Source organism: Notolepis coatsorum (genome assembly GCF_963971535.1).
Source record: "Notolepis coatsorum genome assembly, chromosome: 3".
Taxonomy (NCBI): domain Eukaryota; kingdom Metazoa; phylum Chordata; class Actinopteri; order Aulopiformes; family Paralepididae; genus Notolepis; species Notolepis coatsorum.
The window spans coordinates 105,192,748-105,214,465 of record NC_140167.1 but is presented as its reverse complement, the minus strand read 5'-3'; the positions used below and the strand labels follow the sequence as shown (position 1 = coordinate 105,214,465).

The window sequence follows — 21,718 nt, the reverse complement described above, 5'->3', positions numbered from 1 at the left end:
GTTTTTAAAAATCTTGCACCCCCACTTTCAACTATAACTAGGCGGCCATGTAATACGCTCACACACTAACAGTCACTTTAACATGAACGCACACACACACATGCTGCACACGCTCACACTTATGGTCATTTTACGAAAGGAAAGGTCACTTTAAAAATAGTATAGTATAACTTGAGATTGTATAATATAGCAGTGTACATAAAGACCCAGTGCCTCATCCGTAGCTAACAGTGTATTGCACTATCACAGGACCTAGCATGTCTTACCATGCTCATGTACATATACCGATATGCCCTACTTTGATTACTTGTATTATTGCACAAATGTCGTTCTCATCCTATTGGATTCTTATTATATTATTATTATTGTATTATGCACAATCGTTGCGGGCAAGACCCCCCGCATTTCATTGTATACTTGTATGCCGTGACAAATAAAACTCTTGACTTGACTCTCAGTCATGTACCAGCCCCCTCTCAGTCATCTACCAGCCCCCTCTCAGTCATGTACCAGCCCCCCTCTCAGTCATGTACCAGCCCCCTCTCAGTCATCTACCAGCCCCCTCTCAGTCATGTACCACAGCCCCCTCTCAGTCATGTATACCAGCCCCCCTCTCAGTCATGTACCAGCCCCATCTCAGTCATGTACCACAGACCCCTCTCAGTCATGTATACCAGCCCCCCTCTCAATCATGTACCAGCCCCATCTCAGTCATGTACCAGCCCCCCTCTCAGTCATGTACCACACGACTGGTGGGGGGGTGCTTAGTAAGAGATGTGATTGGGCCAGCCCAGTGTCAGTCAGTATCAATGGGCCGCTCTCCCAGCATAGTAGTGGGCCGTTCATTGATCAAACATAAAAAAAAATGAAAAAAAATATATAGCCTATATATATCCTTTTTTTTTAATAAATAATTTTTTTTGTCAAATTATAACGGCCCAAATATGCGTCGGCCCACCGGGCAAATGCCTGGTATGCCAGATGGCCAGTCCAGGCCTGCCCCTCTCTCAACCCTGTTTAACTCCCCTCTCTATCTCAAGCCTGTTTAACTCCCCTCTCAACCCTGTTCATACAATGGCATGCAAATATCTTGATTCTGATTGGCTGAAACAGTCAAGTTATCCATTGTTATTTCATATAACACACTCCACGTGACCCCAGATCCCTCCCACAACCGAATAACTTTTTTTCTGAATGAGTCCGCCATAGATAGACAAATGGAAGCCTTTGAACGAATTCTCCAAAAAAGATAGTCAACTGGAATATGTTAGTTCGTTACACATATGTTGGATTGTGTAATTGGTTTGTCATGACCCATTGTGAAACTAAATAAAAATCGTGGACTTAAAAAAAAGAAAATGGCCGATTTTATTTAATTTGTCAGACTTGGATCTACTATTCAGCGTTTCCCAAACTTAGGGACCCGTTTTTATTGGGTCGCCAATTGGCAGAGTAAAATGCATAACAATCAGGCACGTTGGAAGGGGGGGGGGGGGGGTGGCAGCTTCAGTTACTGCACAAAAGTAAAACGGTATTTTTATATACTGTAACATACATATAAGTTATAAGTTTATCCTGCTCAAAGCACTTGACTTCACCATTACACTGACACACTTGTAAATACGTTAATTCTTGTTAGATTGCCCGACTGTATTATTTTCCTCGTTGTGTGAAAAACTACAGAACTTTGCGTCTGAGGGGAGTGGCCACTGGCTGAGTGCTCTCTGTCTCGGGTGCCGGAGAGGAGAAGCACAGACAACATGAGAGAGGAGAGATGAGACGCACCTAAATCCATTGCGGGGTGAAAATTTGCCGCAAAACATTAATATCTTTGGAACCGTGTGTGTTAAATTGTATCTGAATCGTCACAATTGAAATTGTATTTCTCCGTCGCGCAAAAGCTGGCTGGCTTCTAGTCGTGTGTTATACGAAGTAGATCACGCATAGGGGGGTCTAACGACCCTCGGCTGCACCTCGGGCCTAACAACCACCCCTAGGCGCGATCTAATTTGTATACCACACTCTGTCACGTGATGTAATGCTTAATTAACTCCCCTCTCTCTCAACCCTGTTTAACTCCCCTCTATCTCAACTCTGTTTAACTCTCTCTCTCTCTCTCTCTCTCTCTCTCTCTCTCTCTCTCTCTCTCTCTCTCTCTCTCTCTCTCTCTCTCTCTCTCTCTCTCTCTCATAAATGTCATGATGATTTGAAAATGGGGGACCCTGATGTAAACAAGACGAAAGTCTTTCTCTGGTCTGCATCCCCTTAACAATTGTGTGTATTGAGCCGTACTGTATTGTACCCATTCTGCAATCTGTTAATAAAGTTATCAAACATTATGTGGTGTTCGAGTCCACTAGACCCAAAAGTGTGGATTGTAGGTGAAAACAAGTTCAGGTTCTTGGTTCCTTCATTGTTTGCCTCCATCTGGTTTCATTTATATTTTTCAAGATAAACACGATTTATTCCATTCATGTCTTGATTATAATGGATTCTTTTTTTTCGCATTTTATCACAAAAAAACTAATAGCACTGTTATTGATAATGTGATCTAGCAGATGTAAATGGCAAATATGAACTATATATGCCGTCTAGATTGCTTGTAATTGAGATAAAGTTATCATCTGTTAAGCATCTTTACATGAATTGTTATGGCTTTATTGTTTTAAAATCCCAATAATGCTGTGGGTCCACCAGACCCGACACAGGGTTAATCAAGCTGCTTGTCTTCTGTGTCCATAGCTGTCAACACTACCGTTTTCCCCGGGATTCTCCTGTTTTTTCAACCCTCTTCACGCCATATTCACGGTTCACGTATTGGCACGTATTTTGTACTTATTAATTTTTACAAAATGGCTGCAATTCCCCTCTGTGACGACAGGTGGCAGCAGTGTAGATTAGAACGTTATCACAGGAAGTCAGACCGGGAGACTGTTGCGACCCGAAGAAGAATAAGAACAGAACAGTGAGCGGATTTGCTCAGAGCTCAGGGGAGAGACTGATGCGGCACCGAGGGTGTCAAATCAACTTAGCCAGTGTCTCTTGATTGCCCACTCTGTGGCTTTTGTCTCTGGAACAAAGGGTTTGCAAATCTTCTGTGGATAAAACAATACAAAGTTACTGTGTATGTGATGCAGGAATGTGTAAATGTCTTGGTGAACAGCCGTTTGCTCTGCGCCTCCCCTGTAAGGTTCACGCGTCCCCCTCCTTCACTCTGACGCCCAATTTCCTGAATGCAATTTATAAATAATAATTGATCCGTTTTAAAAGTTGTCGTGAATTGTCATGGTATGACAAATACAGTTACTGGTAACTCGCAGGCATTGCAGAGATATTGAGGAAAAACACAAAATCGCATTGGCTTTTTTTCTATCTCACATTTCTCTGACACACACACTGTTCCAAAATGATATTCCCACTGCTAAATGAATGACCATAGGTATTTTTTTATAGCTTTAACGAGTTGTAGTATTAATATGTAGCCTACAGTGATGAAGGTATAAAGACACTATGGTAATACATTGATTGATTGCTTTTATAGTTTCACAAACGCATCAAGACAAATCACAAACACAAAGAAATAAAAAGAACAATAGTATGTTGCCAGACACTTCTCTGACATATATACACACATTACATATATACACATACACATATATATATATATATATATAATATATATACACCAGCGCCGCCAATAGATTAAAAAAAATTAACTAATCAATCTCACAATTTTCTGTAATCAATCTAGATTAATCTAGATTAAAAACAGCATTTTTCTACATAAAACCGAAGCTTGTAACAGATATTTACTTGAGTAAAATCATGGAATTAATGTAAAATCAACACAAAGAAAGTATATTTAGATTCAAAGACTACTTTAATAGCTTTCTTTGAATACAGTTTCTCTCCTGTGAAATACAAATGTTCAACAAAACCATAATTTACATAGCATTTACACTCTAAGTAGGAAAGGTTTACCCTACAACGAATGGCTGGGTACATACAGGTTTTGACCAGCAGATGGCAGCGACGAGGCAGCTCCATTGGGAGGGGGCGGGGGCGGGCTGAGGGGGCTGGGCCAGGAGAAGGGGCGGGGCTAAAACGTGCACATTTTCTCAAATCCAAATGTTGACAGCTATGGTCCTCACATGTCCTCTCTCTCTCTCTCTCGATTGAAAACTTTATTAACAGATTGCAGAATGGGTACAATACAGTATCGCTCAATACAAACAATTGTTAAGGGAATGCAGACCAGAGAAATACAGTTGTCTTGTTTCCATCATTTACACCATTTTCAATTCATCAAGACATTTATGACATACACGACATACAGTACTCCCAAATGTTTCAGTTAGAACTCCATTGATATTGCATAACAGTTCATCAATACAGCTATTTGGAAATCTATATATTTTCATTACCACCCAAAGGTAATCATGGGAGATATAGTTGAAAACTACATCAGACCAGTCCTGCTGATTAATGTAATGTTCTTCATTCTTTGTTTCTTCCTCATCCTCTTCTCTTTCCTACTTGGAGACTTTCATGTTGGAGTTCATCTCTCCTCCCGTCCTCCTCTCTGGTTGTTCTCACCTCCCTTCCCCACCACTGGCTCCTCCTCTTTTCTCTCGGTCTCGCGGAGCCAGTCACCCAGTCCATGGCTGACAGATCCAGTGAGAGAACAAAGACAGGTCCTGAGAGCAGCTGAAAGGAAGTATAGAAAGTCACGCCTCACTGCTGACATCGACACATATCACAACCTCTTGTTAACATTCTCCAAAACCATCACTAATGCCAAAGCTTCTTTCTTCCACCATAGGATCGAGGCCTCTGCCAAGAATCTTCGCAAACTGCATGCTACCATGTCCTCCCTCCTCACTCCCCCCCCACCCCCCCCCCCCTCATCTTTCTCTGCCGAAGACTTTGCGATCTTCTTTGAGGAAAAAGTGGAGAACATCCGCAGCTCCTTCCCCCAACCCCCACCCATTCCAAATGCTGAATCGAGAACCTCATCCTTCACTCTGTCATCTTTCTCTCCCATTACAGAAGCAGAGACCCTGACACTGGTAACGTCGAACCGTCCGACTACTTGCCAGCTGGACCAGCTACCCTCCCCACTCCTCCAGACCATAGCACCAGACATCCTCCCATTCCTAACGGCAACCATCAACTCCTCACTCAACTCAGGGGTGGTCCCTACCTCCCTAAAACAAGCCAGAGTCACGCCCCTCATAAAAAAACCAACCCTGAACCCTACCGTCATAGGCAACTACCGTCCTGTCTCTCTTCTCTCCTTCCTTTCTAAAACACTTGAACGTGCTGTATCCAACCAACTTACTGCTTATCTCTTACAGAATGACCTCCTAGACCCTAATCAGTCAGGCTTCAGGACTGGTCACTCCACAGAGACAGCCCTCATTGCGGTCACAGAGGCACTTCACTTAGCAAAAGCGAAAGGCCTCTCCTCTGTCCTGATTCTCCTAGATCTATCTGCAGCCTTCGACACAGTCAACCACCAGATCCTCCTTGCGGCCCTCGCAGGAATGGGAGTGGCTGGCTCTGCGCTGACATGGCTGTCATCATACCTCAATGACCGCTCCTACCAAGTGTCATGGAGAGGGACCCTGTCGGCCACCCGCCCCGTGCGGACGGGTGTCCCCCAGGGCTCGGTTTTAGGACCCCTTCTCTTCTCCCTCTACACTAAATCACTGGGTAACATTATCACGTCTCATGGCTTCTCCTACCATTGTTATGCCGACGATACTCAACTCTTCCTCTCCTTCCCTCCCTCAGATATCCACGTCTCTGAGCGGATCTCGGCCTGTCTGTCCGACATCTCCGCCTGGATGACGTCCAACCACCTCAAACTGAACCTAAGCAAAACAGAATTGCTCCACCTGCCGGCCAAATCCTCCCCCCTAACCGACCTTTCAATCACAGTCGAGAATGCAGCTGTGACTGCGTCCCCGACCGCCAAGAACCTTGGTGTTGTCCTCGACGACCAGTGGAACTTCTCTGCTCACATCGCAGCGACGACCAGAACCTGCCGATTCCTCCTGAGCAACGTCAGAAGGATCCGCCCCTTCCTGACAAAAGAAGCCACCCAACTCCTCGTCCAATCAACAGTCATCTCCCGCCTCGACTACTGCAATGCACTGCTCGCTGGCCTCCCGGCCACTGCCACTAAGCCTCTTCAACTCATTCAGAACGCAGCGGCCCGCCTGATCTCAAACCTACCGAAGTCGGCCCATGTCACCCCACTTCTTAGGGACCTGCACTGGCTCCCCATTGCTGCACGAATCCGCTTCAAGGCCCTCGACCTAGCATACCGTGCGGCAAAGGGAACCGCTCCCGCCTACCTCCGGTCAATGGTCTCTAACTACACACCCTCAAGACCCCTACGCTCTGCATCTTCTGGCCGCCTCAGACCTACTCCTATCCAAGCTCCGGGAGGGTCATCAAAGAGAAGTCGCCTATTCTCAGTCCTTGCCCCACAATGGTGGAATGAACTACCCACCCCAGTTAGGACAGCCGAATCACGTCCAATCTTTCGCCGTCGACTAAAGACGCACTTCTTCAACCATTATCTGAATTTTAAAAAAAAACTATATAAAAAAAAAAAAAAAACTATAAAAAAAAAAATCTAACCCTAACTAACCGTACTGTCATGCACTTGTCCTAATAAACTAACCTATACTGTAGCACTCAACACTTTGATGAACATTGTTACTCAGCTGATAGAGTTGTGCCCTTCCTGATGGCTTGTCGTACAGAACTTGTAAGTCGCTTTGGATAAAAGCGTCAGCTAAATGACTAAATGTAAATGTAAAAATGTAAATGTGTCGCTGGTCTCTCCTCCTCCTCTCCTCCTGGTGATAACAGCACCTGTTGGCGTGTAGTCTTTTACCAATGGAGTTGCAGTTCCGCGTTCGGGTTCCGCGATCTGATTGGCCACTGACGTTTCTCTCAGCGCCAATCGCGTTCCGCCTATTTCTGCCTCTAACAGCCTGGTAGCACGCCTAGTTCTGGCGAAAGACTCCTGCCTGTGGCTGACTAATGAAGCCCAAAGTCGCGTCACATGCAAGAGCATATTACCTACAAATAGAATTCTCATGCGGTTTTTAGGCTACTGGTAGGCTATTCTTATGCCGTGCTCACTCCGGCGTTAGAAGGTAGCCTAATAACTGGCATGTCGTCTGTCGTCTGATGTGGCTGCCGTTCTTATGGAACTCCACTCCACAAGAGCTCGATATTGAATGGCTACCTGTCAGCTGCTCAAACCTAGATACAGTAGAAACAGCTCGAAAGCACACATGGCTACACTCTGTATGCAGCAATGACCACCTCCTGACCTTAGGCGGATTATAGCTACCCCAACAATCAAGATATTAAAACTCACTGCTCGTCCAAAGAAAACGTAAACAGAGCAGAGATAAGCTTCAAATCACTGCAAGATCGCGCAATAATGAAGTCGTGTTTTGAACATTTATGTTGTGTTGATGGAATCACGTTAATATAGAGAGATGAAAACAATACGTTATTTCGATTGATATGAATAGCTAGTTAGTATGTTGATGTGATGTCGGACTTGGATAATGCTAGCAGGCTGCAGGCTGTTAGAGGCAGAACTAGCGTAACGCGATTAGATCGCGGAACCCGAACGCGGAACTGCAACTCCGTTGGTAAAAGACTACACGCCACCTGTTGCCTCTGGTCAACTTCCGTCTCTCTCTGTCGTTGATTTGATTTTGAAGCTATGGCTGCCCGGGCATGGCTTTCATAATTCCCAGCACCACTGCTCTGCTCTCCTGGCTCTAGCTTTATTAGCATAGGAATTAGGACACACAAAATATAATAACCCCCGCATTGGCATTGGACTTTATTTCATTTATTTGGATTGATACGTGGGTTGGAGTTGAGTGGGGGCAAATGGGATGGGTTGCTATTGCTTAGCCACAACTACAGCTCTGACAAGAGAGGCCTGGATAAATTCACAGTATAATATGTTATTAAACTACAACCCCCCACATCAGACCTAAACAAAACATGTAAACAAAGTGCAGTACCAAGTGGGGCTCTTTTGCCTAGAGGTCACTGTTTGACGGCATTACAGATTATGCCTTTTAAGTGAGCAATTGCCATGCTGTGTTCCAATGTACCTGATGGTCAACACATCCAGTGTCCATGACAATTATACTGCGGAGTGTAAACCCAAACCAGGGCCAGAATGCATGCTATTTTACTGCAAGATGTGTTATACAAATAGATTAGGTTTGATTTATTTAAAGAGGTGAAATAATCTAAGTATTAAATATAGCTGAGCGAAATGAAAATAAAAAGAAATGTCAATGCCTTCGAATATATGCATTTCCAGGAACTTTAAATCACAAAGATCTTGATTTTTTTTTAACTTATTTATTTATATATATTTAACATTTTCATATCACTGTCATATGACATCATTCCAACTATTTAACTCAATAACTCCCAAACCAAATAAATTTGTACGAGACAGTTTTGGTCTCAATTGAGGTCACCATCATTTTCAATGTTGTTGAGACATTTGTGGGACAATTGTGTTTCACCAAAAGATTTCATGTTTTCAGAGAGAGAAATGTATAAGAAGGCTTTGTCCACAGGACCACAGCTGTATAAAACTTGGAACTATCTATCAATATTCCATTAATTTTCCTGTAGCTGCAGCAAAGACTGAAGACTCAGGAGCAGCCAGAAAACATGTCACCCGTGAGAGGCCTATAATAACTCTCCCATCAAATGCTTGGATCTCTACATATTATAACATAACGTACAATGTGCACCTTTTTCCGGTGGTCAATAAGACTTTATTTACATATTTGAAGTGAGATTGGGCTGCATGTTGAAGTGCTGGTGGTCTCAATTTGCTCTGTGCTCCAGAACTTTATTCAATAATTAGTTAATTAATTATTCATTAATTTAGTTGCCATTCGTTTCTTATTAACTTAATGGAAATGTATGATCAAAACAACCTTTCTGTGCAGATCACATCATGAGAATGTATTTTCGTATGTCTAATGTATGTATGTGCAGGGGTGTAAAGTACTTGAGTAATTGTACTTCGTTACAATACTTAAGTACTGTTTTGGGGGATTTGTACTTTACTCAAGTATTATTAGGTTTGTATACTTTGTACTTTTACTCTATTACATTTCAGAGAAAAAAAGCATACTTTTTACTCCTTACATTTAAAATGCAGACCTACAAAGTACAAAGTACAAATCTCACAGGTCCAACCATTTTCATTAGTATATTTTAATTGTTTATCTGGCCGAACTAACATTAACGTTATTATTCCTGTGAACGCAGGTAAACAGCCAATCAAATCCCCATCAATGGAAAATGAACCCGCCTATACCTATACCCATGCTGATTGGTCCTTGTGCAAGACTAGAAAGCGGGGATCTTTGATTAAACACCTGCTATCAGAAGAATAGCCAGTCAGATCCGCATTATGCTGTGGTTAATATTGTGATATTATTCAGGGTACTCCAGTATTCTGTCTTTAATATTGTGATATTATTCAGGGTACTCCAGTATGCTGTGGTTAATATTGTGATATTATTCAGGGTACTCCAGTATTCTGTCTTTAATATTGTGATATTATTCAGGGTACTCCAGTATTCTGCCTTTATTGTTGTGATATTATTCAGGATAATCCAGTATGCATCGACGGGGCACCGGTTGAGAGAGTGAACAGTTTCAAGTACCTCGGAGCCCACATATCCGAGGACTTGACATGGACCACACACATTGACAGTGTTGTGAAGAAGGCACGACAACGCCTCTACTTCCTCAGGCGCCTAAGGAAGTTCCAAGTCAGTCAGAAGATCCTTAGGAACTTCTACTCATGTACAATAGAGAGCATCCTGACCGGCAACATCACCTCCTGGTTTGGGAATAGCACTGCACAAGACCGTAGCAGACTACAAAGAGTGACACGTTCAGCCGAACGCACAATTGGAGGGGGGCTTCCCACCCTCCAGAACATTTACATCAAGCGGTGCAAGGGGAAGGCTAAGAGAATTATTAAGGACTCGAGCCACCCGAACAACTGCCTCTTTGAACTGCTGCGGTCAGGCAAGCGATACCGGAGTCTTAAGGCGAGCACAGAAAGACTCAGAAGAAGCTTCTATCCCCAGGCCATCAGGCTGCTAAACGAACAATAATCGCTAAACGAACAATAATCACTATGCAACAACCATCAAATGCACACAGCACACACACCCACACGCACACACTCACTCAAACAAACAACACACTGCAGCACCCACTCTCCACACTTTAGATCACACAAACACACTTACACTTTATATTTATTGATAAAGGATTTGCACTACAACTCGTACACCTACTGTGAATTGTACCTAAATTGCACCTCGTCCCATTTCTCCATTTCTGCCTTGCACTATATAGTATTGTATATTAGTACACTGCACAGTATTGTATATTGTATGGTAACTACGTCTATTCTGCATCGAACATTGTACATATGTCTAAACTGAACACTGTGACCTCTTTTTTTACTTCTAATTTTACTATGTTTTTATTTCATACTTATCTTGTCTTGTCTCTGGAGCGCAACAGTAAGAAGCATTTTGTACAAAAGTATTCTGTACTTCTGTATGACAACTATTAAAGAAACTTGAAACTTGAAACTTGCTGTGGTTAATATTGTGATATTATTCAGGATACACCATTCTGTTTTTAATATTGTGATATTATTCATGCTGTGATGTGAATGCCGTCCTTGTTAGTTTACCTTCAATGGAGAAGTGCATTAAATAATTGTAATATTAAAAAAAAGGTGTCCTCTGTCCGATGATGGAATGAGTTTGAGACCCCTGGTCTATCCCTTTAAAAAAAATTACTTTTACTTTTGAGTACTTAAGTACATTTAAAAGTAGGACTTTTAGTGTGTTTTTAGCCAGATACTTTGACTTTTACTTGAGTCAGATTTTGAGACTGTACCCATACTTTCACTTAAGTATAATTTCTGGGTACTTTTTACACCCCTGACTGCGGCGCGATTATTATGACTGATGACTGCGATCGCGACGCTGTACATATGTCTCTATACTATTTTTTTTCATACAACAATGTATGCCTTTCAAATGTTAAATGATAAATGATTGCATGACTGCCGACTGCGGCGCGATTATTATGACTGATGACTGCGATCGCGACGCTGTACATATGTCTCTATACTATTTTGTATGTCTTTCAACAATGTATGTCTTTCAAATGTTAAATGATAAATGATTGCATGACTGCGGCGCGATTATTATGATGACTGCGATGTGAAAGGCGGGCGGCGTTGAAGGCGGAAAGCGCCTGTGAACCACAGCAGCCTCGGGGCGTGGCCGCGCCTGTCACGTGCCTGTCGGGGCCAATCAGGCCTACCCCGGAAGTAGCTACAGTTGCGGAACAGCTACAGGCGGCCTGGCCTAAGTTCAGTGGCCTGACCAAAAAAAAAAAAAAAAATTTGTTTTGCTTTTTTGTAAATGTTTTCAAGTACCACCAGCAGTACCACCAAGTACCACTAGTGGTACGCGTACCACAGTTTGAGAACCACTGTTCTAGAATGTCCTATTATGACATCATACTGTGACATCACAAATGTTCTAGAATGTTCTATTATGACATCATACTGTGACATCACAACGGAACATGTTTGAGTTTCATTTGAATAATATAAATAATGTTTGGTAAGGAAGAGTATTTTGGGATTCAAACTTTGTCAGGGTTCTTCGAACGGACGTTCGTTTTTAATAAAAAAATGTAAATAAAAAAATAGACAATTAGACAAATAGACAAAAAATAGACAATTCCGTGCGGGGAAATTGTGGGTGACGCCTGTGCACCGCCGGCCAACATCTTATGTCTCAACTGATTCCTGAGCGTCTGGGGAGAAATAACTTCCCGGAGCCCCTGGCCATTGCAACGGCACACCGACCTGGTCCAAGGCTGGAGTCCAACGATGACGACGACATGAATTGATGAATTGCAAATGGGGGACCCTGATGTAAACAAGACTAAGGTCTTTCTCTGGTCTGCATCCCCTTAACAATTGTGTGTATTGAGCTGTACTGTATTGTACCCATTCTGCAATTTGTTAATAAAATGTTCAATCAATCAATCAATCAATCACAGGGCCGCAAGAGAGACGCCAACCCCAGACAGCGGCACAGGATAGAGCCAGGATCAAGAGTCTTGCCAGAGAAAAGAAGGAGTTGCTTTACATGGGAAATCTTTCAGTATATTTTTAGTGTATATTTTATTCTATTCTATTCTTACATTTTATTCTATTTCTTATTCTTAGGCAATTTGATTGGTTTTGTTATTCTTATTCATGACCTCTTCTGTCTAAATGTTTAATGTTGAGCGATTTGCAGGGTTAAATTTCCCTCGGGATAATAAAAGTATTTCTATTCTATTCTATCTATTCACCGTAGTTTCATCATCACTGTAAAGAAGAAACTGTGGGGATGGGGGTTTGGCAGCACACCTGAAGTGAAGACTGAGGGCAAATGGAAGAAGTTCAACTCTCACGAGGAGGCAGAGGCCGTCTGGATGCCATCATCAGTGAACTCTTCCTTGAATTCCACAGGATAAACTACACTACTTAACTATTCCAATAGCAATGCTAGTTTAAGTATAGATGTCCTCCCTCCAATTAGCAGCAATTAGCTTCTCAAACATCTGTTTACATGTTTAAGGAAAAATATGAAACGGTCATGAATTACCATTGAAATCCAATAGCGTTAAATGAAAATGACTTGAAAACGGTGCTGAAGTGTGCAGGTGGGAGGAGCTCCGAGACTCAGTTCTGAGTCCATTTATGAACCACATGAGAGAAAAGCCAGAGTTCACACAGGCTTAAGACAGCTGCCTGCTGTTTATTCTTTTGACTGTTTCTTTCTTTTCTTCTTTATGTTTTAATTATTTGTATATGTTGTTGTTGTTGTTGTTGTTTAAAAGAAGACTTGCTGAATCTATAATAAATGGTTAATAAAAAAGACATTTGAGACAATAACTGCTTTGAGCAAGGTACATCAATATTTTGTAAAAATATAAAAAAGAGAATATGAAAAGATTTTGTTTTTCAGTGTAACGTAACCTTCAAAATGACTATAGGGCTTAAACCACAACACCATGCATTCAACATCCTTATATTTAATGGTTATCGTGTGCAGTATCACAATTAATATAATGATAACAACACATCATTCACCAGGCCAATATACAGATTACAAAACATACATTAAAAACTAAAAATCTCTAGAAAATCTTGTACATTTACAAACCAATGAGCTTCTAGATAGACACTAGAAAAGATATGCAGCCAGTATGAGCTTCTAGAGAGACAGTAGGATCTATCAAATATCCACACGGGTCCTTCTGGGTTTAGATGTCCACGTTTATTTAGTAAGAATAAAAGAACAAAAGACAAAATGCACAAGATTCAATGAATGGTCATTCTTCCTAAGCGAAGAGACAGACCCAAATCCCACAGTAATGACCAAAATAACCAAATGTGATCAAATACAAATACAATGGTTGCATATTCTTGTCCAACCTACCCAGAGTATGAAAATAAAGATTTTGACTTCCCCACATGCAAAAGGAACAGAGGTATTGAAGATGGGAATCAAATATGTGAATATGCAAATATCCAATCAAACTAACTTTACCCCGGTAGGCTATAAACTGTGTCCCTCAGGACAATGATAGAGTGACTGAGTGAATATAACTCCTAATTACCTCATCTTTCACAACTCAGCATCTTCAAGATCAATTTAAATCCAAAACCCTGGGTAGAGGAGCTGTGAATGTCACTGAACTCTACTTCAGCTCACAAAACTCAGCAGCCGACCCACCAATCCAATATACCCTAAGTCCAGGATAGAGAGGCTGAGTGAATGTGGTGTTGACTCTGTGCAGGAGGGTCATTGTGTCAGAGACGCTGTAGAAGGACAGAGTACCTGCCCTGTGATCCAGGTACACTCCTATTCTGGAGGACCAGGGGCCCGGTACTGTGATCCTCTTGTTATTGTGTCTGAAGCTGTAATTACCTGGTCTGCAATCTAAAGCCCAGGATTTGGAATTGAATCCAAATCCACAGTCCTCCAAGGTCACCAAGGTGCCTATTCTACTAATGTCTTTGTAGGAGGCTGCTACAGAAACCCTGTCACTCCACTCCACCTCCCAGTAACAGCGTCCAGTCAGACCTTCTCTACCCAGAACCTGAAACCATTCAATAAATCTTTCTGGGTGTTTAGGATATGACTGCTTTTGCTGCACACATGTTGCTTTTCTGTTCCCCTCAGACAAAGACAGATGTCTGTTTGCTGTGTTTGGGTCCAGTGTGATCTGAGAGGAATATTGTAAGAAGTCAGCTCTGGTCTTGGGCTCTGGTGGCAGTAAAACATTAATAACTGCATTCACTGTTGTTGAGATTCTGGGCCACTGCTCTTTCAGAACGTCCTGTAGTTTGTCTCTCAGCTCAGACACGACCTCAGTCACATCTGCAAAGTACAGGAGAGGAAGGACACTGATGCTGGGTAAGTCTGTAGACTCACTGGGACTGGAGAGGGGAGGGTGACTCTGTAGAAAGTGGATGTGGTCCTCTGTGTGTGAGAGCTGCTCCAGCTCAGTGTCTCTCCTCCTCAGGTCCGCTATCTCCTGCGCCAGTCTCTTCTGCAGTTCTTCAGCCTGAGTCACTGTGGTCCTCTGTTGGGCTCTGATGACCTTCTTCAGCTCAAAGCGCCTCGTCTCCAAGGAGCGTATCAGCTCAGTAAAGATTCTCTCACTGTCCTCCACTGCTTTATCAGCAGAGCGATTGAGAGAATCAACAGCCTGTTGGGCCTCTTTGAGTCGCTTCTCTCTCTCCTGGACTTTCTGCTGACGAGAACAGGTCTTCTCCAACTTCTCCTGAAGCCGTGTGGAGGCTTTGACCAGCTTGTGTTTCTTTAACGGAGCTACAGTATAATGAGGCTGGAGGTGAGTTTCACAGAAAGAGGTCAGACATACCAGGCAGGACTCGAGGGCTTTCCGCTTTCTCCCAGTGCAGAAATCACAGACCACATCTCCAGGTCCAGCATAACAGTGATCAGGAGGAGCATCTTGGAGTCCTGTCTTCATTAGTTGTTCTATCACTTCAGCCAGCATGTGTCTTTTCTTCACAACAGGCCTTGGATTAAAAGTCTCCCTGCACTGGGGACATGTGTAGATCCCCTTCTGATCATCGTGATCCCAGCAGTCTTTAATACAGCCCATACAGTAGCTGTGTCCACAGGGAATAGTTACCGGATCCTTCAGTACATCCAGACAGAGAGAACAGCAGGACTGGTCCAAACAACACTGGTACAGATCAACTCCTTGCTGCGCCATTTTATTCTACAAAGAGCCAGTTTCAAGATGCACAATGAGATCTTCTGAGAGAATTGTTGAATATATACTGTACACAAATGTTCTAGAATGTTATATTATGACATCATAATGTGACATCACAAATGTTCTAGAATGGTCTATTATGACATCATACTGTGACATCACAATTGTTCTAGAATGGTCTATTATGACATCATACTGTGACATCACAAATGTTCTAGAACAGTGGTTCTCAAACTTTTTACACCAAGTACCACCTGAGAACGTAGCTGGCTCTCCAAGTACCACCATATGACCGGCGTTAAAATACAGTCTATTCAGCTATGCACAGTTCTGTATCGTAACGGCTCTCGCTCTGCGTCACTCACGCACTGCACCTCGCTTGTGCACGCGCACTGAATAAAATTCCACAATGTACCTTTATCCCAATATTCGTCTGACCACACCCCTCATCAGCTTACCTTCATAAGCAGGTGTGTGGCCACCTACTCGCCTCCTTCTTCGCTTTCACCACAAGGAAGTGCCTTGGAGAGATCCCCACTTGACGTGTTGCTAGTTGAAGAGAGTTGAGACGTGTTTACATTGTGCTTATTTTTTTCTTCTCTCATAACTATTCAAAAGGAAAATCTAAGTCATAATGTCTACCTCGGAGAGTAGACCCACTCTTCACCAGCGGTTCTCCATTCCCGCCTCTGTCGTGCGTGCTGGTGCGGGGCTGCTGCCACTTTCATGGTTACCAGCCCAGCCCAGGAGACAGCCGATGGGTAGTTTGCCTCTCCGAGGAGCCGGTGCATCAGTGCCGCCGCCCCGGCGGTGGCCTGATCCCGACTCTGGTTCCTCTGGTTCCGGGGAATCGTCCGTTCGTGAGCGGCCGGTTCCTTTCGTTCCAGAGGATTTGCGACGCAAACTTTTCGCGTCTGCCCGTTCACGTCGCAAGATGGTGTCCTGCAGGCGTGAACGGCCTGGGTTTGGGGAATTGCTGGAGACCAGCGAGGATGCGTCGGTCTCTGCATGTCCGATGGAAACTGAGGATTACATGGAAGAGTCGGACGGATTCTTGTTTGAAGGCCCTGTGGAGTCGAGTATCTCTCCTATCCAGGTAACACTGGAGGGGGGAGAAATGTCTCCTTGGGGCGCCTTGTTCGAGGATGTCGGGGAACCACCTCGGCCTCATCGGCAGGATGCCCTGCTATCAGCCACATCAGACTGTGGCTCCTCAACCGGTCGAAGCCTGCTGCATGTGAGGGATGCGGGTTCGGTGGAGGAAGGTCAGCAGGAGGAACTGCGGGCTTTGTTCCCCGAGCTCATGGCGGTAGCTGCCGCTGCAAACGGCATGCCGCTGCCGCAGCCATTGCCTGCTCCTGCCCCCGATGATCTCATAGGTCATCTCTGGCAGCGTCGCCCGGTGAGAGGGGTGGACGTTGTCTACCCATTTTTCCCCTCGATGGGGGCCTATGTTCGTCGGGGCCAGGTGGTGTCTCACATCATGGGACTTACCCCCGCCTACGTACCAGTTACGCGGGTGGCGGGGTTGGTCAAAGGTATGAGAGAGGGCGTGCCACGGCTTGATAGGCCGATGGCCGCTCTCCTCTGTCCGGATGTGGTGTGGGAGCCGTTATGCAAGCTGGTTCTCCAAGGAAAATCGGCTAGGCGATTGGCATATTGGGGTGACCAGTCATTTATCGCTGGTACACAGTCACTGGCTGCTGCTTCTAACATCGTGCAGCTGGTTAGATTTGTATCGGGGATAATGATGGGCGGCACGGATCTGACCGAGGTGCAACGCGATCAGATCACCCAGTCGGCAGGAGCTGTACTGCATCTTACCCAGGTGCAGGCCATAGCCTCTGGGAAAGTGCGCGCCCTGGCTACCCTGAACCAGCGCCACCTTTGGCTGGAGCAGGCTCGAGTGCCAGAGAAGAAGAGAGCCCCTCTTCTGACGGCCAACCTCTCCGATGCTGGACTATTCGGGAAGGCCCTGCAGCTGATGACCTCAACGTGCAGAGAGATGGCAGAGGAGAGATCCGTTCTCCAACCCCATTTTCCGCCTCCCGTCCTTGCCGGTGGAGTCAGAAGGCTTCCACGACGTCGAGCTCCCTCCGCCGTGCCTACCACTGCCTCCGCCGCCACTGCTGGCCCGTCCAAGAAGGCCAGGAGGAGAGACGGTGCTTCTGCTGCCGCTGGCCCATCCACGACCGGAGGAGACGGTAGGGAACGACGAGACCAGCAGCCGATTAACTACCGTCCCTCCGGGGCTTCTCGGGGTGGCAAAACCCGAGCCGCTCGAGGCTGCAGACGCCGCTGAGTGACTTTTTCCCCCTGTGGTCCCCTCTATACCCTCCCCGGCCCTCATAATAATTTGTGCCTAAAATAAATAAAAAGTCCCCTTAAAGGGGGACTATATTATTTGGCCAAACAAACTGTGTGTTTCTTCAACAATACATATGATGAGGTTGCGAAATGTGAATCTGCATTGTTTACATTGAGGGATGAGTTACGTTCGTGTTATGAGATTAAGCAAGGTCTGCAAGCATACACTCAGTCATAGAAAGGTTCTATCTTAGCCTGACGCTCCACATGCAGGTAGAAGCTGGTTGTATGATCTGTTGCTTAAGCAAAGTAATGTTGATCCACAACACTGTTGTGTTGGTTGCAATAATACTCATATACACACGTTCCACGGCCTAGCCGTTATACTCTCTGTCGTGTTTTTCTATGTACAACATAGAAAGCGGGTGTAGGATTCACACACACACGACTTGGTTTTGTTATAAATCCTGTTCACAGTCTGTGGGTAGCGGGCATTGTATTAGCTTACGCTATACATTAGCGTTCTACCAAAGGTCTCAAAATGCTACAGTTGTTATTGTGTGTAGGGAAAAAGGTTTTTTTGTGAGGGGGTGCCGAATAAACCCCTTCTTCCCACTTGATTGGTCAAGGGGATTTTTTCTCATTTCCTGTTGAGCCAGTCAGGGCCGAGCCGTTCAACGACTTGGCGGGGGAGGGGGGGGGGGGGGGGCGAAGGGTTGTCCTGACACGGCTCCTATTACAAACAGGAGTCGTGTGCGGGGTTTCCCCCCGTCGTAGCATATACGTTGCTATGACGACGGCTTCCGTGAGTTAGATCTTTACGTAAGGTCTGTGGTGTTAAAGTGTCGGGTTAGAGCGTAGGACTTACGGGTCTGCTACGCTCGATTTTTTGTGTACACTTGAGTCAGTTGGTCACGTGACTCACAGTTGACATGTCTTTTTCATACTACGACTCATGTGGGAAGGCTTTCTGGGGAATTTCGGTCTAAACCCTCTAAGTAAGGGGTGACTGGATGTAAAAATGTAAACAGTTTTTACTCCCGGCTGTGCAGCTTGGGTTTATGTTGTTGATGCTTCTTTCTTTGTTATTAAAAGAGTTGGGGTTAGGAAGCATCGCACCCCTCTTGTCGTTCCCCTGGGCGCCTTGGGGATTCAATGAAAGGTCTAAATAGCCTGTTATTGATGTGGATATGCCCCACGCACACATAGTGCTAGCTCGGGGTGTTCTGTTGAACATCAAGCAACTGACTGGCGCGCCTTGGTTGCTTGGGGGTTAAAACAGCGTTTTTATAAAGCAACTGGGATGGGGGTTTTTCCTCTTCCGACGACCTATGTTGGTTGTCGACGGATTCTAGTTCATATCGGGGGATGATGACGGAATGGATCTGAACATACGTAGAAGGGTCTCACGCCCTGGGGGTGGGCCACCAGGCGCGGTTCGCACCGAACGTCTGGGTGGCGCCTTCTTTTCATGTTTAAGATCAACACGCATATCTGCCCCTTCTCCTGGAGTTGGCATGTCGGCGTGGTTAGGGCACGGGACTGGTTCTGGTCACGCTGGTCCGGATCAGTTAAACCCGTTGTCCGCCGGGGATGCAGATCTGCTGTTCTGGTACCCTGAGGGACTTGGGCTTTTTTCCAGGGGGAGAAATGCCAGGTCTGTCCGGGTGTCACAGGGTTGGGCGCTATGGAGACCCTTGTGGGTATATAGTACTCTGCACTGTCGTAATGGCTTACGGCCGTGCCAACCTGTACACGCCCGATCTCGTCAGATCTCGGCCGCTACGCAGGTTGGTCTTGGTTAGTACTTGGTTGGGAGACCTCCTGGGAATACCAAGTACGGGGTGCTTGGGGCTGGTTCTCCATTCTTTTCGCTCTTCTCTTACGCATGGCGAAGAGGGGCCTGTTGGGGTGGTCTTTGACCTCCTCGGTGGACCCTGTGCTCCCCGTATCGCCGGGCCCGGTCCGAAGTAAAGTTTCGTCGACCCGTAGGCCTGGGATAACCCTGTTGGAAACTAAAACACTTGTACTGCGTTAGTGCCCGCAGGTACGTTTTGGAGTTTTTTCTTGAGGGGTTATGGGACCAACCACCGCATAGGGTAACGTCTGGGTGGTTGGTTCTCTGGTGTGTTGGTGCAGTGTCAACTCCCGGGTTGCCCAGTTGAGTGTGCCCCTGCACGTTCATGACGTCTGCCAATCGTGTCAGCCTTCGCTGCCTCATTGAGGGAGGCTTTGTCATGGTGGTCAACAACGCCAGCATACGCCCCTTCCGCCGGGGCGGCTGTTTCAGCTGACCCCTCTGGCGCCTGTCCGCAGTACTCCAGGCTCGGGTTACAGCCTGTTGCCTGGTTTTTCCCCGGTGCGCTGCCTGCTTCCGTGGTAAGCCTTTGGTTCTTACGGCCATGCTGGCTGCCTGTCCTGCAGGGTCAGTGTGCCAGGCGGTGTGCTATTGGGGGGACAGGGCCCGCTCTTGTGAGGGGCCTTTTGTCCGAATACACTGGCGATGTGGGGGGCGGGGTCACTAGGTGACCACCTGGTGGGGTCTTGATGCTGGCATCATGGACTTCTCCGGGCCCCCGTTTCCAGGGGGTCCAGTCCCTTTGGTGGGTCTGGGTCTTCCTTCGCGCTCCGCTGCTACGGCCTTGCCACAGGGTTGGGTTTGCTCTTGACCCCGTGTTTTCTGGGGGCAGTAACGAGGTTGTTCCTTCCGTTCGCTCCCGGGTGGCATGCGGGTTGTGCGTGTGGGTAGTCGTGGGGTCAGGCCACGGTCTGCTCACCCGGTGCGTTGAGTTGCTTGAGTGCCTCTTCGCACGGTCGGGTCCATCGCTCTCCCGTGATCCCCCAATAGGGGGGGTGCCCTCCAATAAGGGGGGGCGGGGGGGCTCGGTCCTCCCTGATCTGATGGTTGTGGGGGGCCTCAGCGGGGTGTATTTGTCGGCTGATGGCTCTCGCTCGGCCTCCCTTGTACGTGAGTGACGCCGAGCGAGAGCCGTTACGATACAGAACGTTAGGTTATGGCTATAACCAAGTTCTGTTAGTAATGGTGACGCTCGGCGTCCGACGCCGCTGCAGCCCTTGATCTCACCTTGTGGTGAAAGCTTGGGAAGGAGGCGAGTAGGTGGCCACACACCTGCTTATGAAGGTAAGCTGATGAGGGGTGTGGTCAGACGAATATTGGGATAAAGGTACATTGTGGAATTTTATTCAGTGCGCGTGCACAAGCGAGGTGCAGTGCGTGAGTGACGCCGAGCGTCACCATTACTAACAGAACTTGGTTATAGCCATAACCTAACGTTCACGCAGGAGGCAAATGTATTCCTAATACCATTATTTATTGTTAACTTTTGTCAGACACAGCCACAATGTACAAAGGGATAGTACTAGAACTAGCAAACACTTCCACACAACTCATACAATGCAAGGGGCATTGAGAACATAATAACTAACATTCTCACATAGCAAGTGAGAAAATGAAGAACAACTGTATTTCAGCAAATGTACTTAATTCTCTCTCTATCTCTCTCTCTCTCTCACACAGCAAGCAATTGTCCGTCATTCTCTCTCTCTCACACACACACACACACACACACACACACACACACACACACACACACACACACACACACACACACACACACACACACACACACACACACACACACACACACACACACACACACATTTTACCCTTTAAATGCCAGTGTTTGTGATGGGCATCACAAATTATTGTAAAAAAGAAAAGAAAACACATATTCAATACATTTTTGAATGTTTACCCTTTAAATGCCAGTTTGTGTGATGGCATCACAAATTATTGTTAAAAAAAACACAAAAAAAGTAAAATATTTTCAATATATCAAATGCAAAGTACATTTTTCTGGGGGGGATTATTACAGGCATGTGTCAATGATTAGCAGCAACACAGATTTTGATGGATTTTTTGTAATGTCAGATTTAACACCAACTCTTTTCAGAA

The 21,718-nt window shown here is 45.5% G+C and overlaps 2 protein-coding genes across 2 annotated transcripts in view; one reads left to right on the top strand and one right to left on the bottom strand.

Annotated features, from left to right (window-relative positions):
* The window catches only part of LOC311225937 (kelch-like ECH-associated protein 1A), a gene marked incomplete at both ends in the record, with an annotated part of 48,281 nt that extends 35,359 nt beyond the window's left edge, over positions 1–12,922 (top strand). Inside the window, one exon of the mRNA XM_084311327.1 lies at positions 12,844–12,922. Coding sequence (XP_084167453.1) covers positions 12,844–12,922 — 79 coding nt within the window. The remainder of the gene's footprint in view (positions 1–12,843) is intronic.
* A 962-nt stretch (positions 12,923–13,884) lies between these two features.
* The window catches only part of LOC311225936 (E3 ubiquitin-protein ligase TRIM11-like), a gene marked incomplete at both ends in the record, with an annotated part of 43,372 nt that continues 35,538 nt past the window's right edge, over positions 13,885–21,718 (bottom strand). The window contains 2 exons of the mRNA XM_084311326.1: positions 13,885–14,718; positions 14,938–15,438. Of these exons, the coding sequence (XP_084167452.1) occupies positions 13,885–14,718; positions 14,938–15,438 (1,335 nt within the window). The remainder of the gene's footprint in view (positions 14,719–14,937; positions 15,439–21,718) is intronic.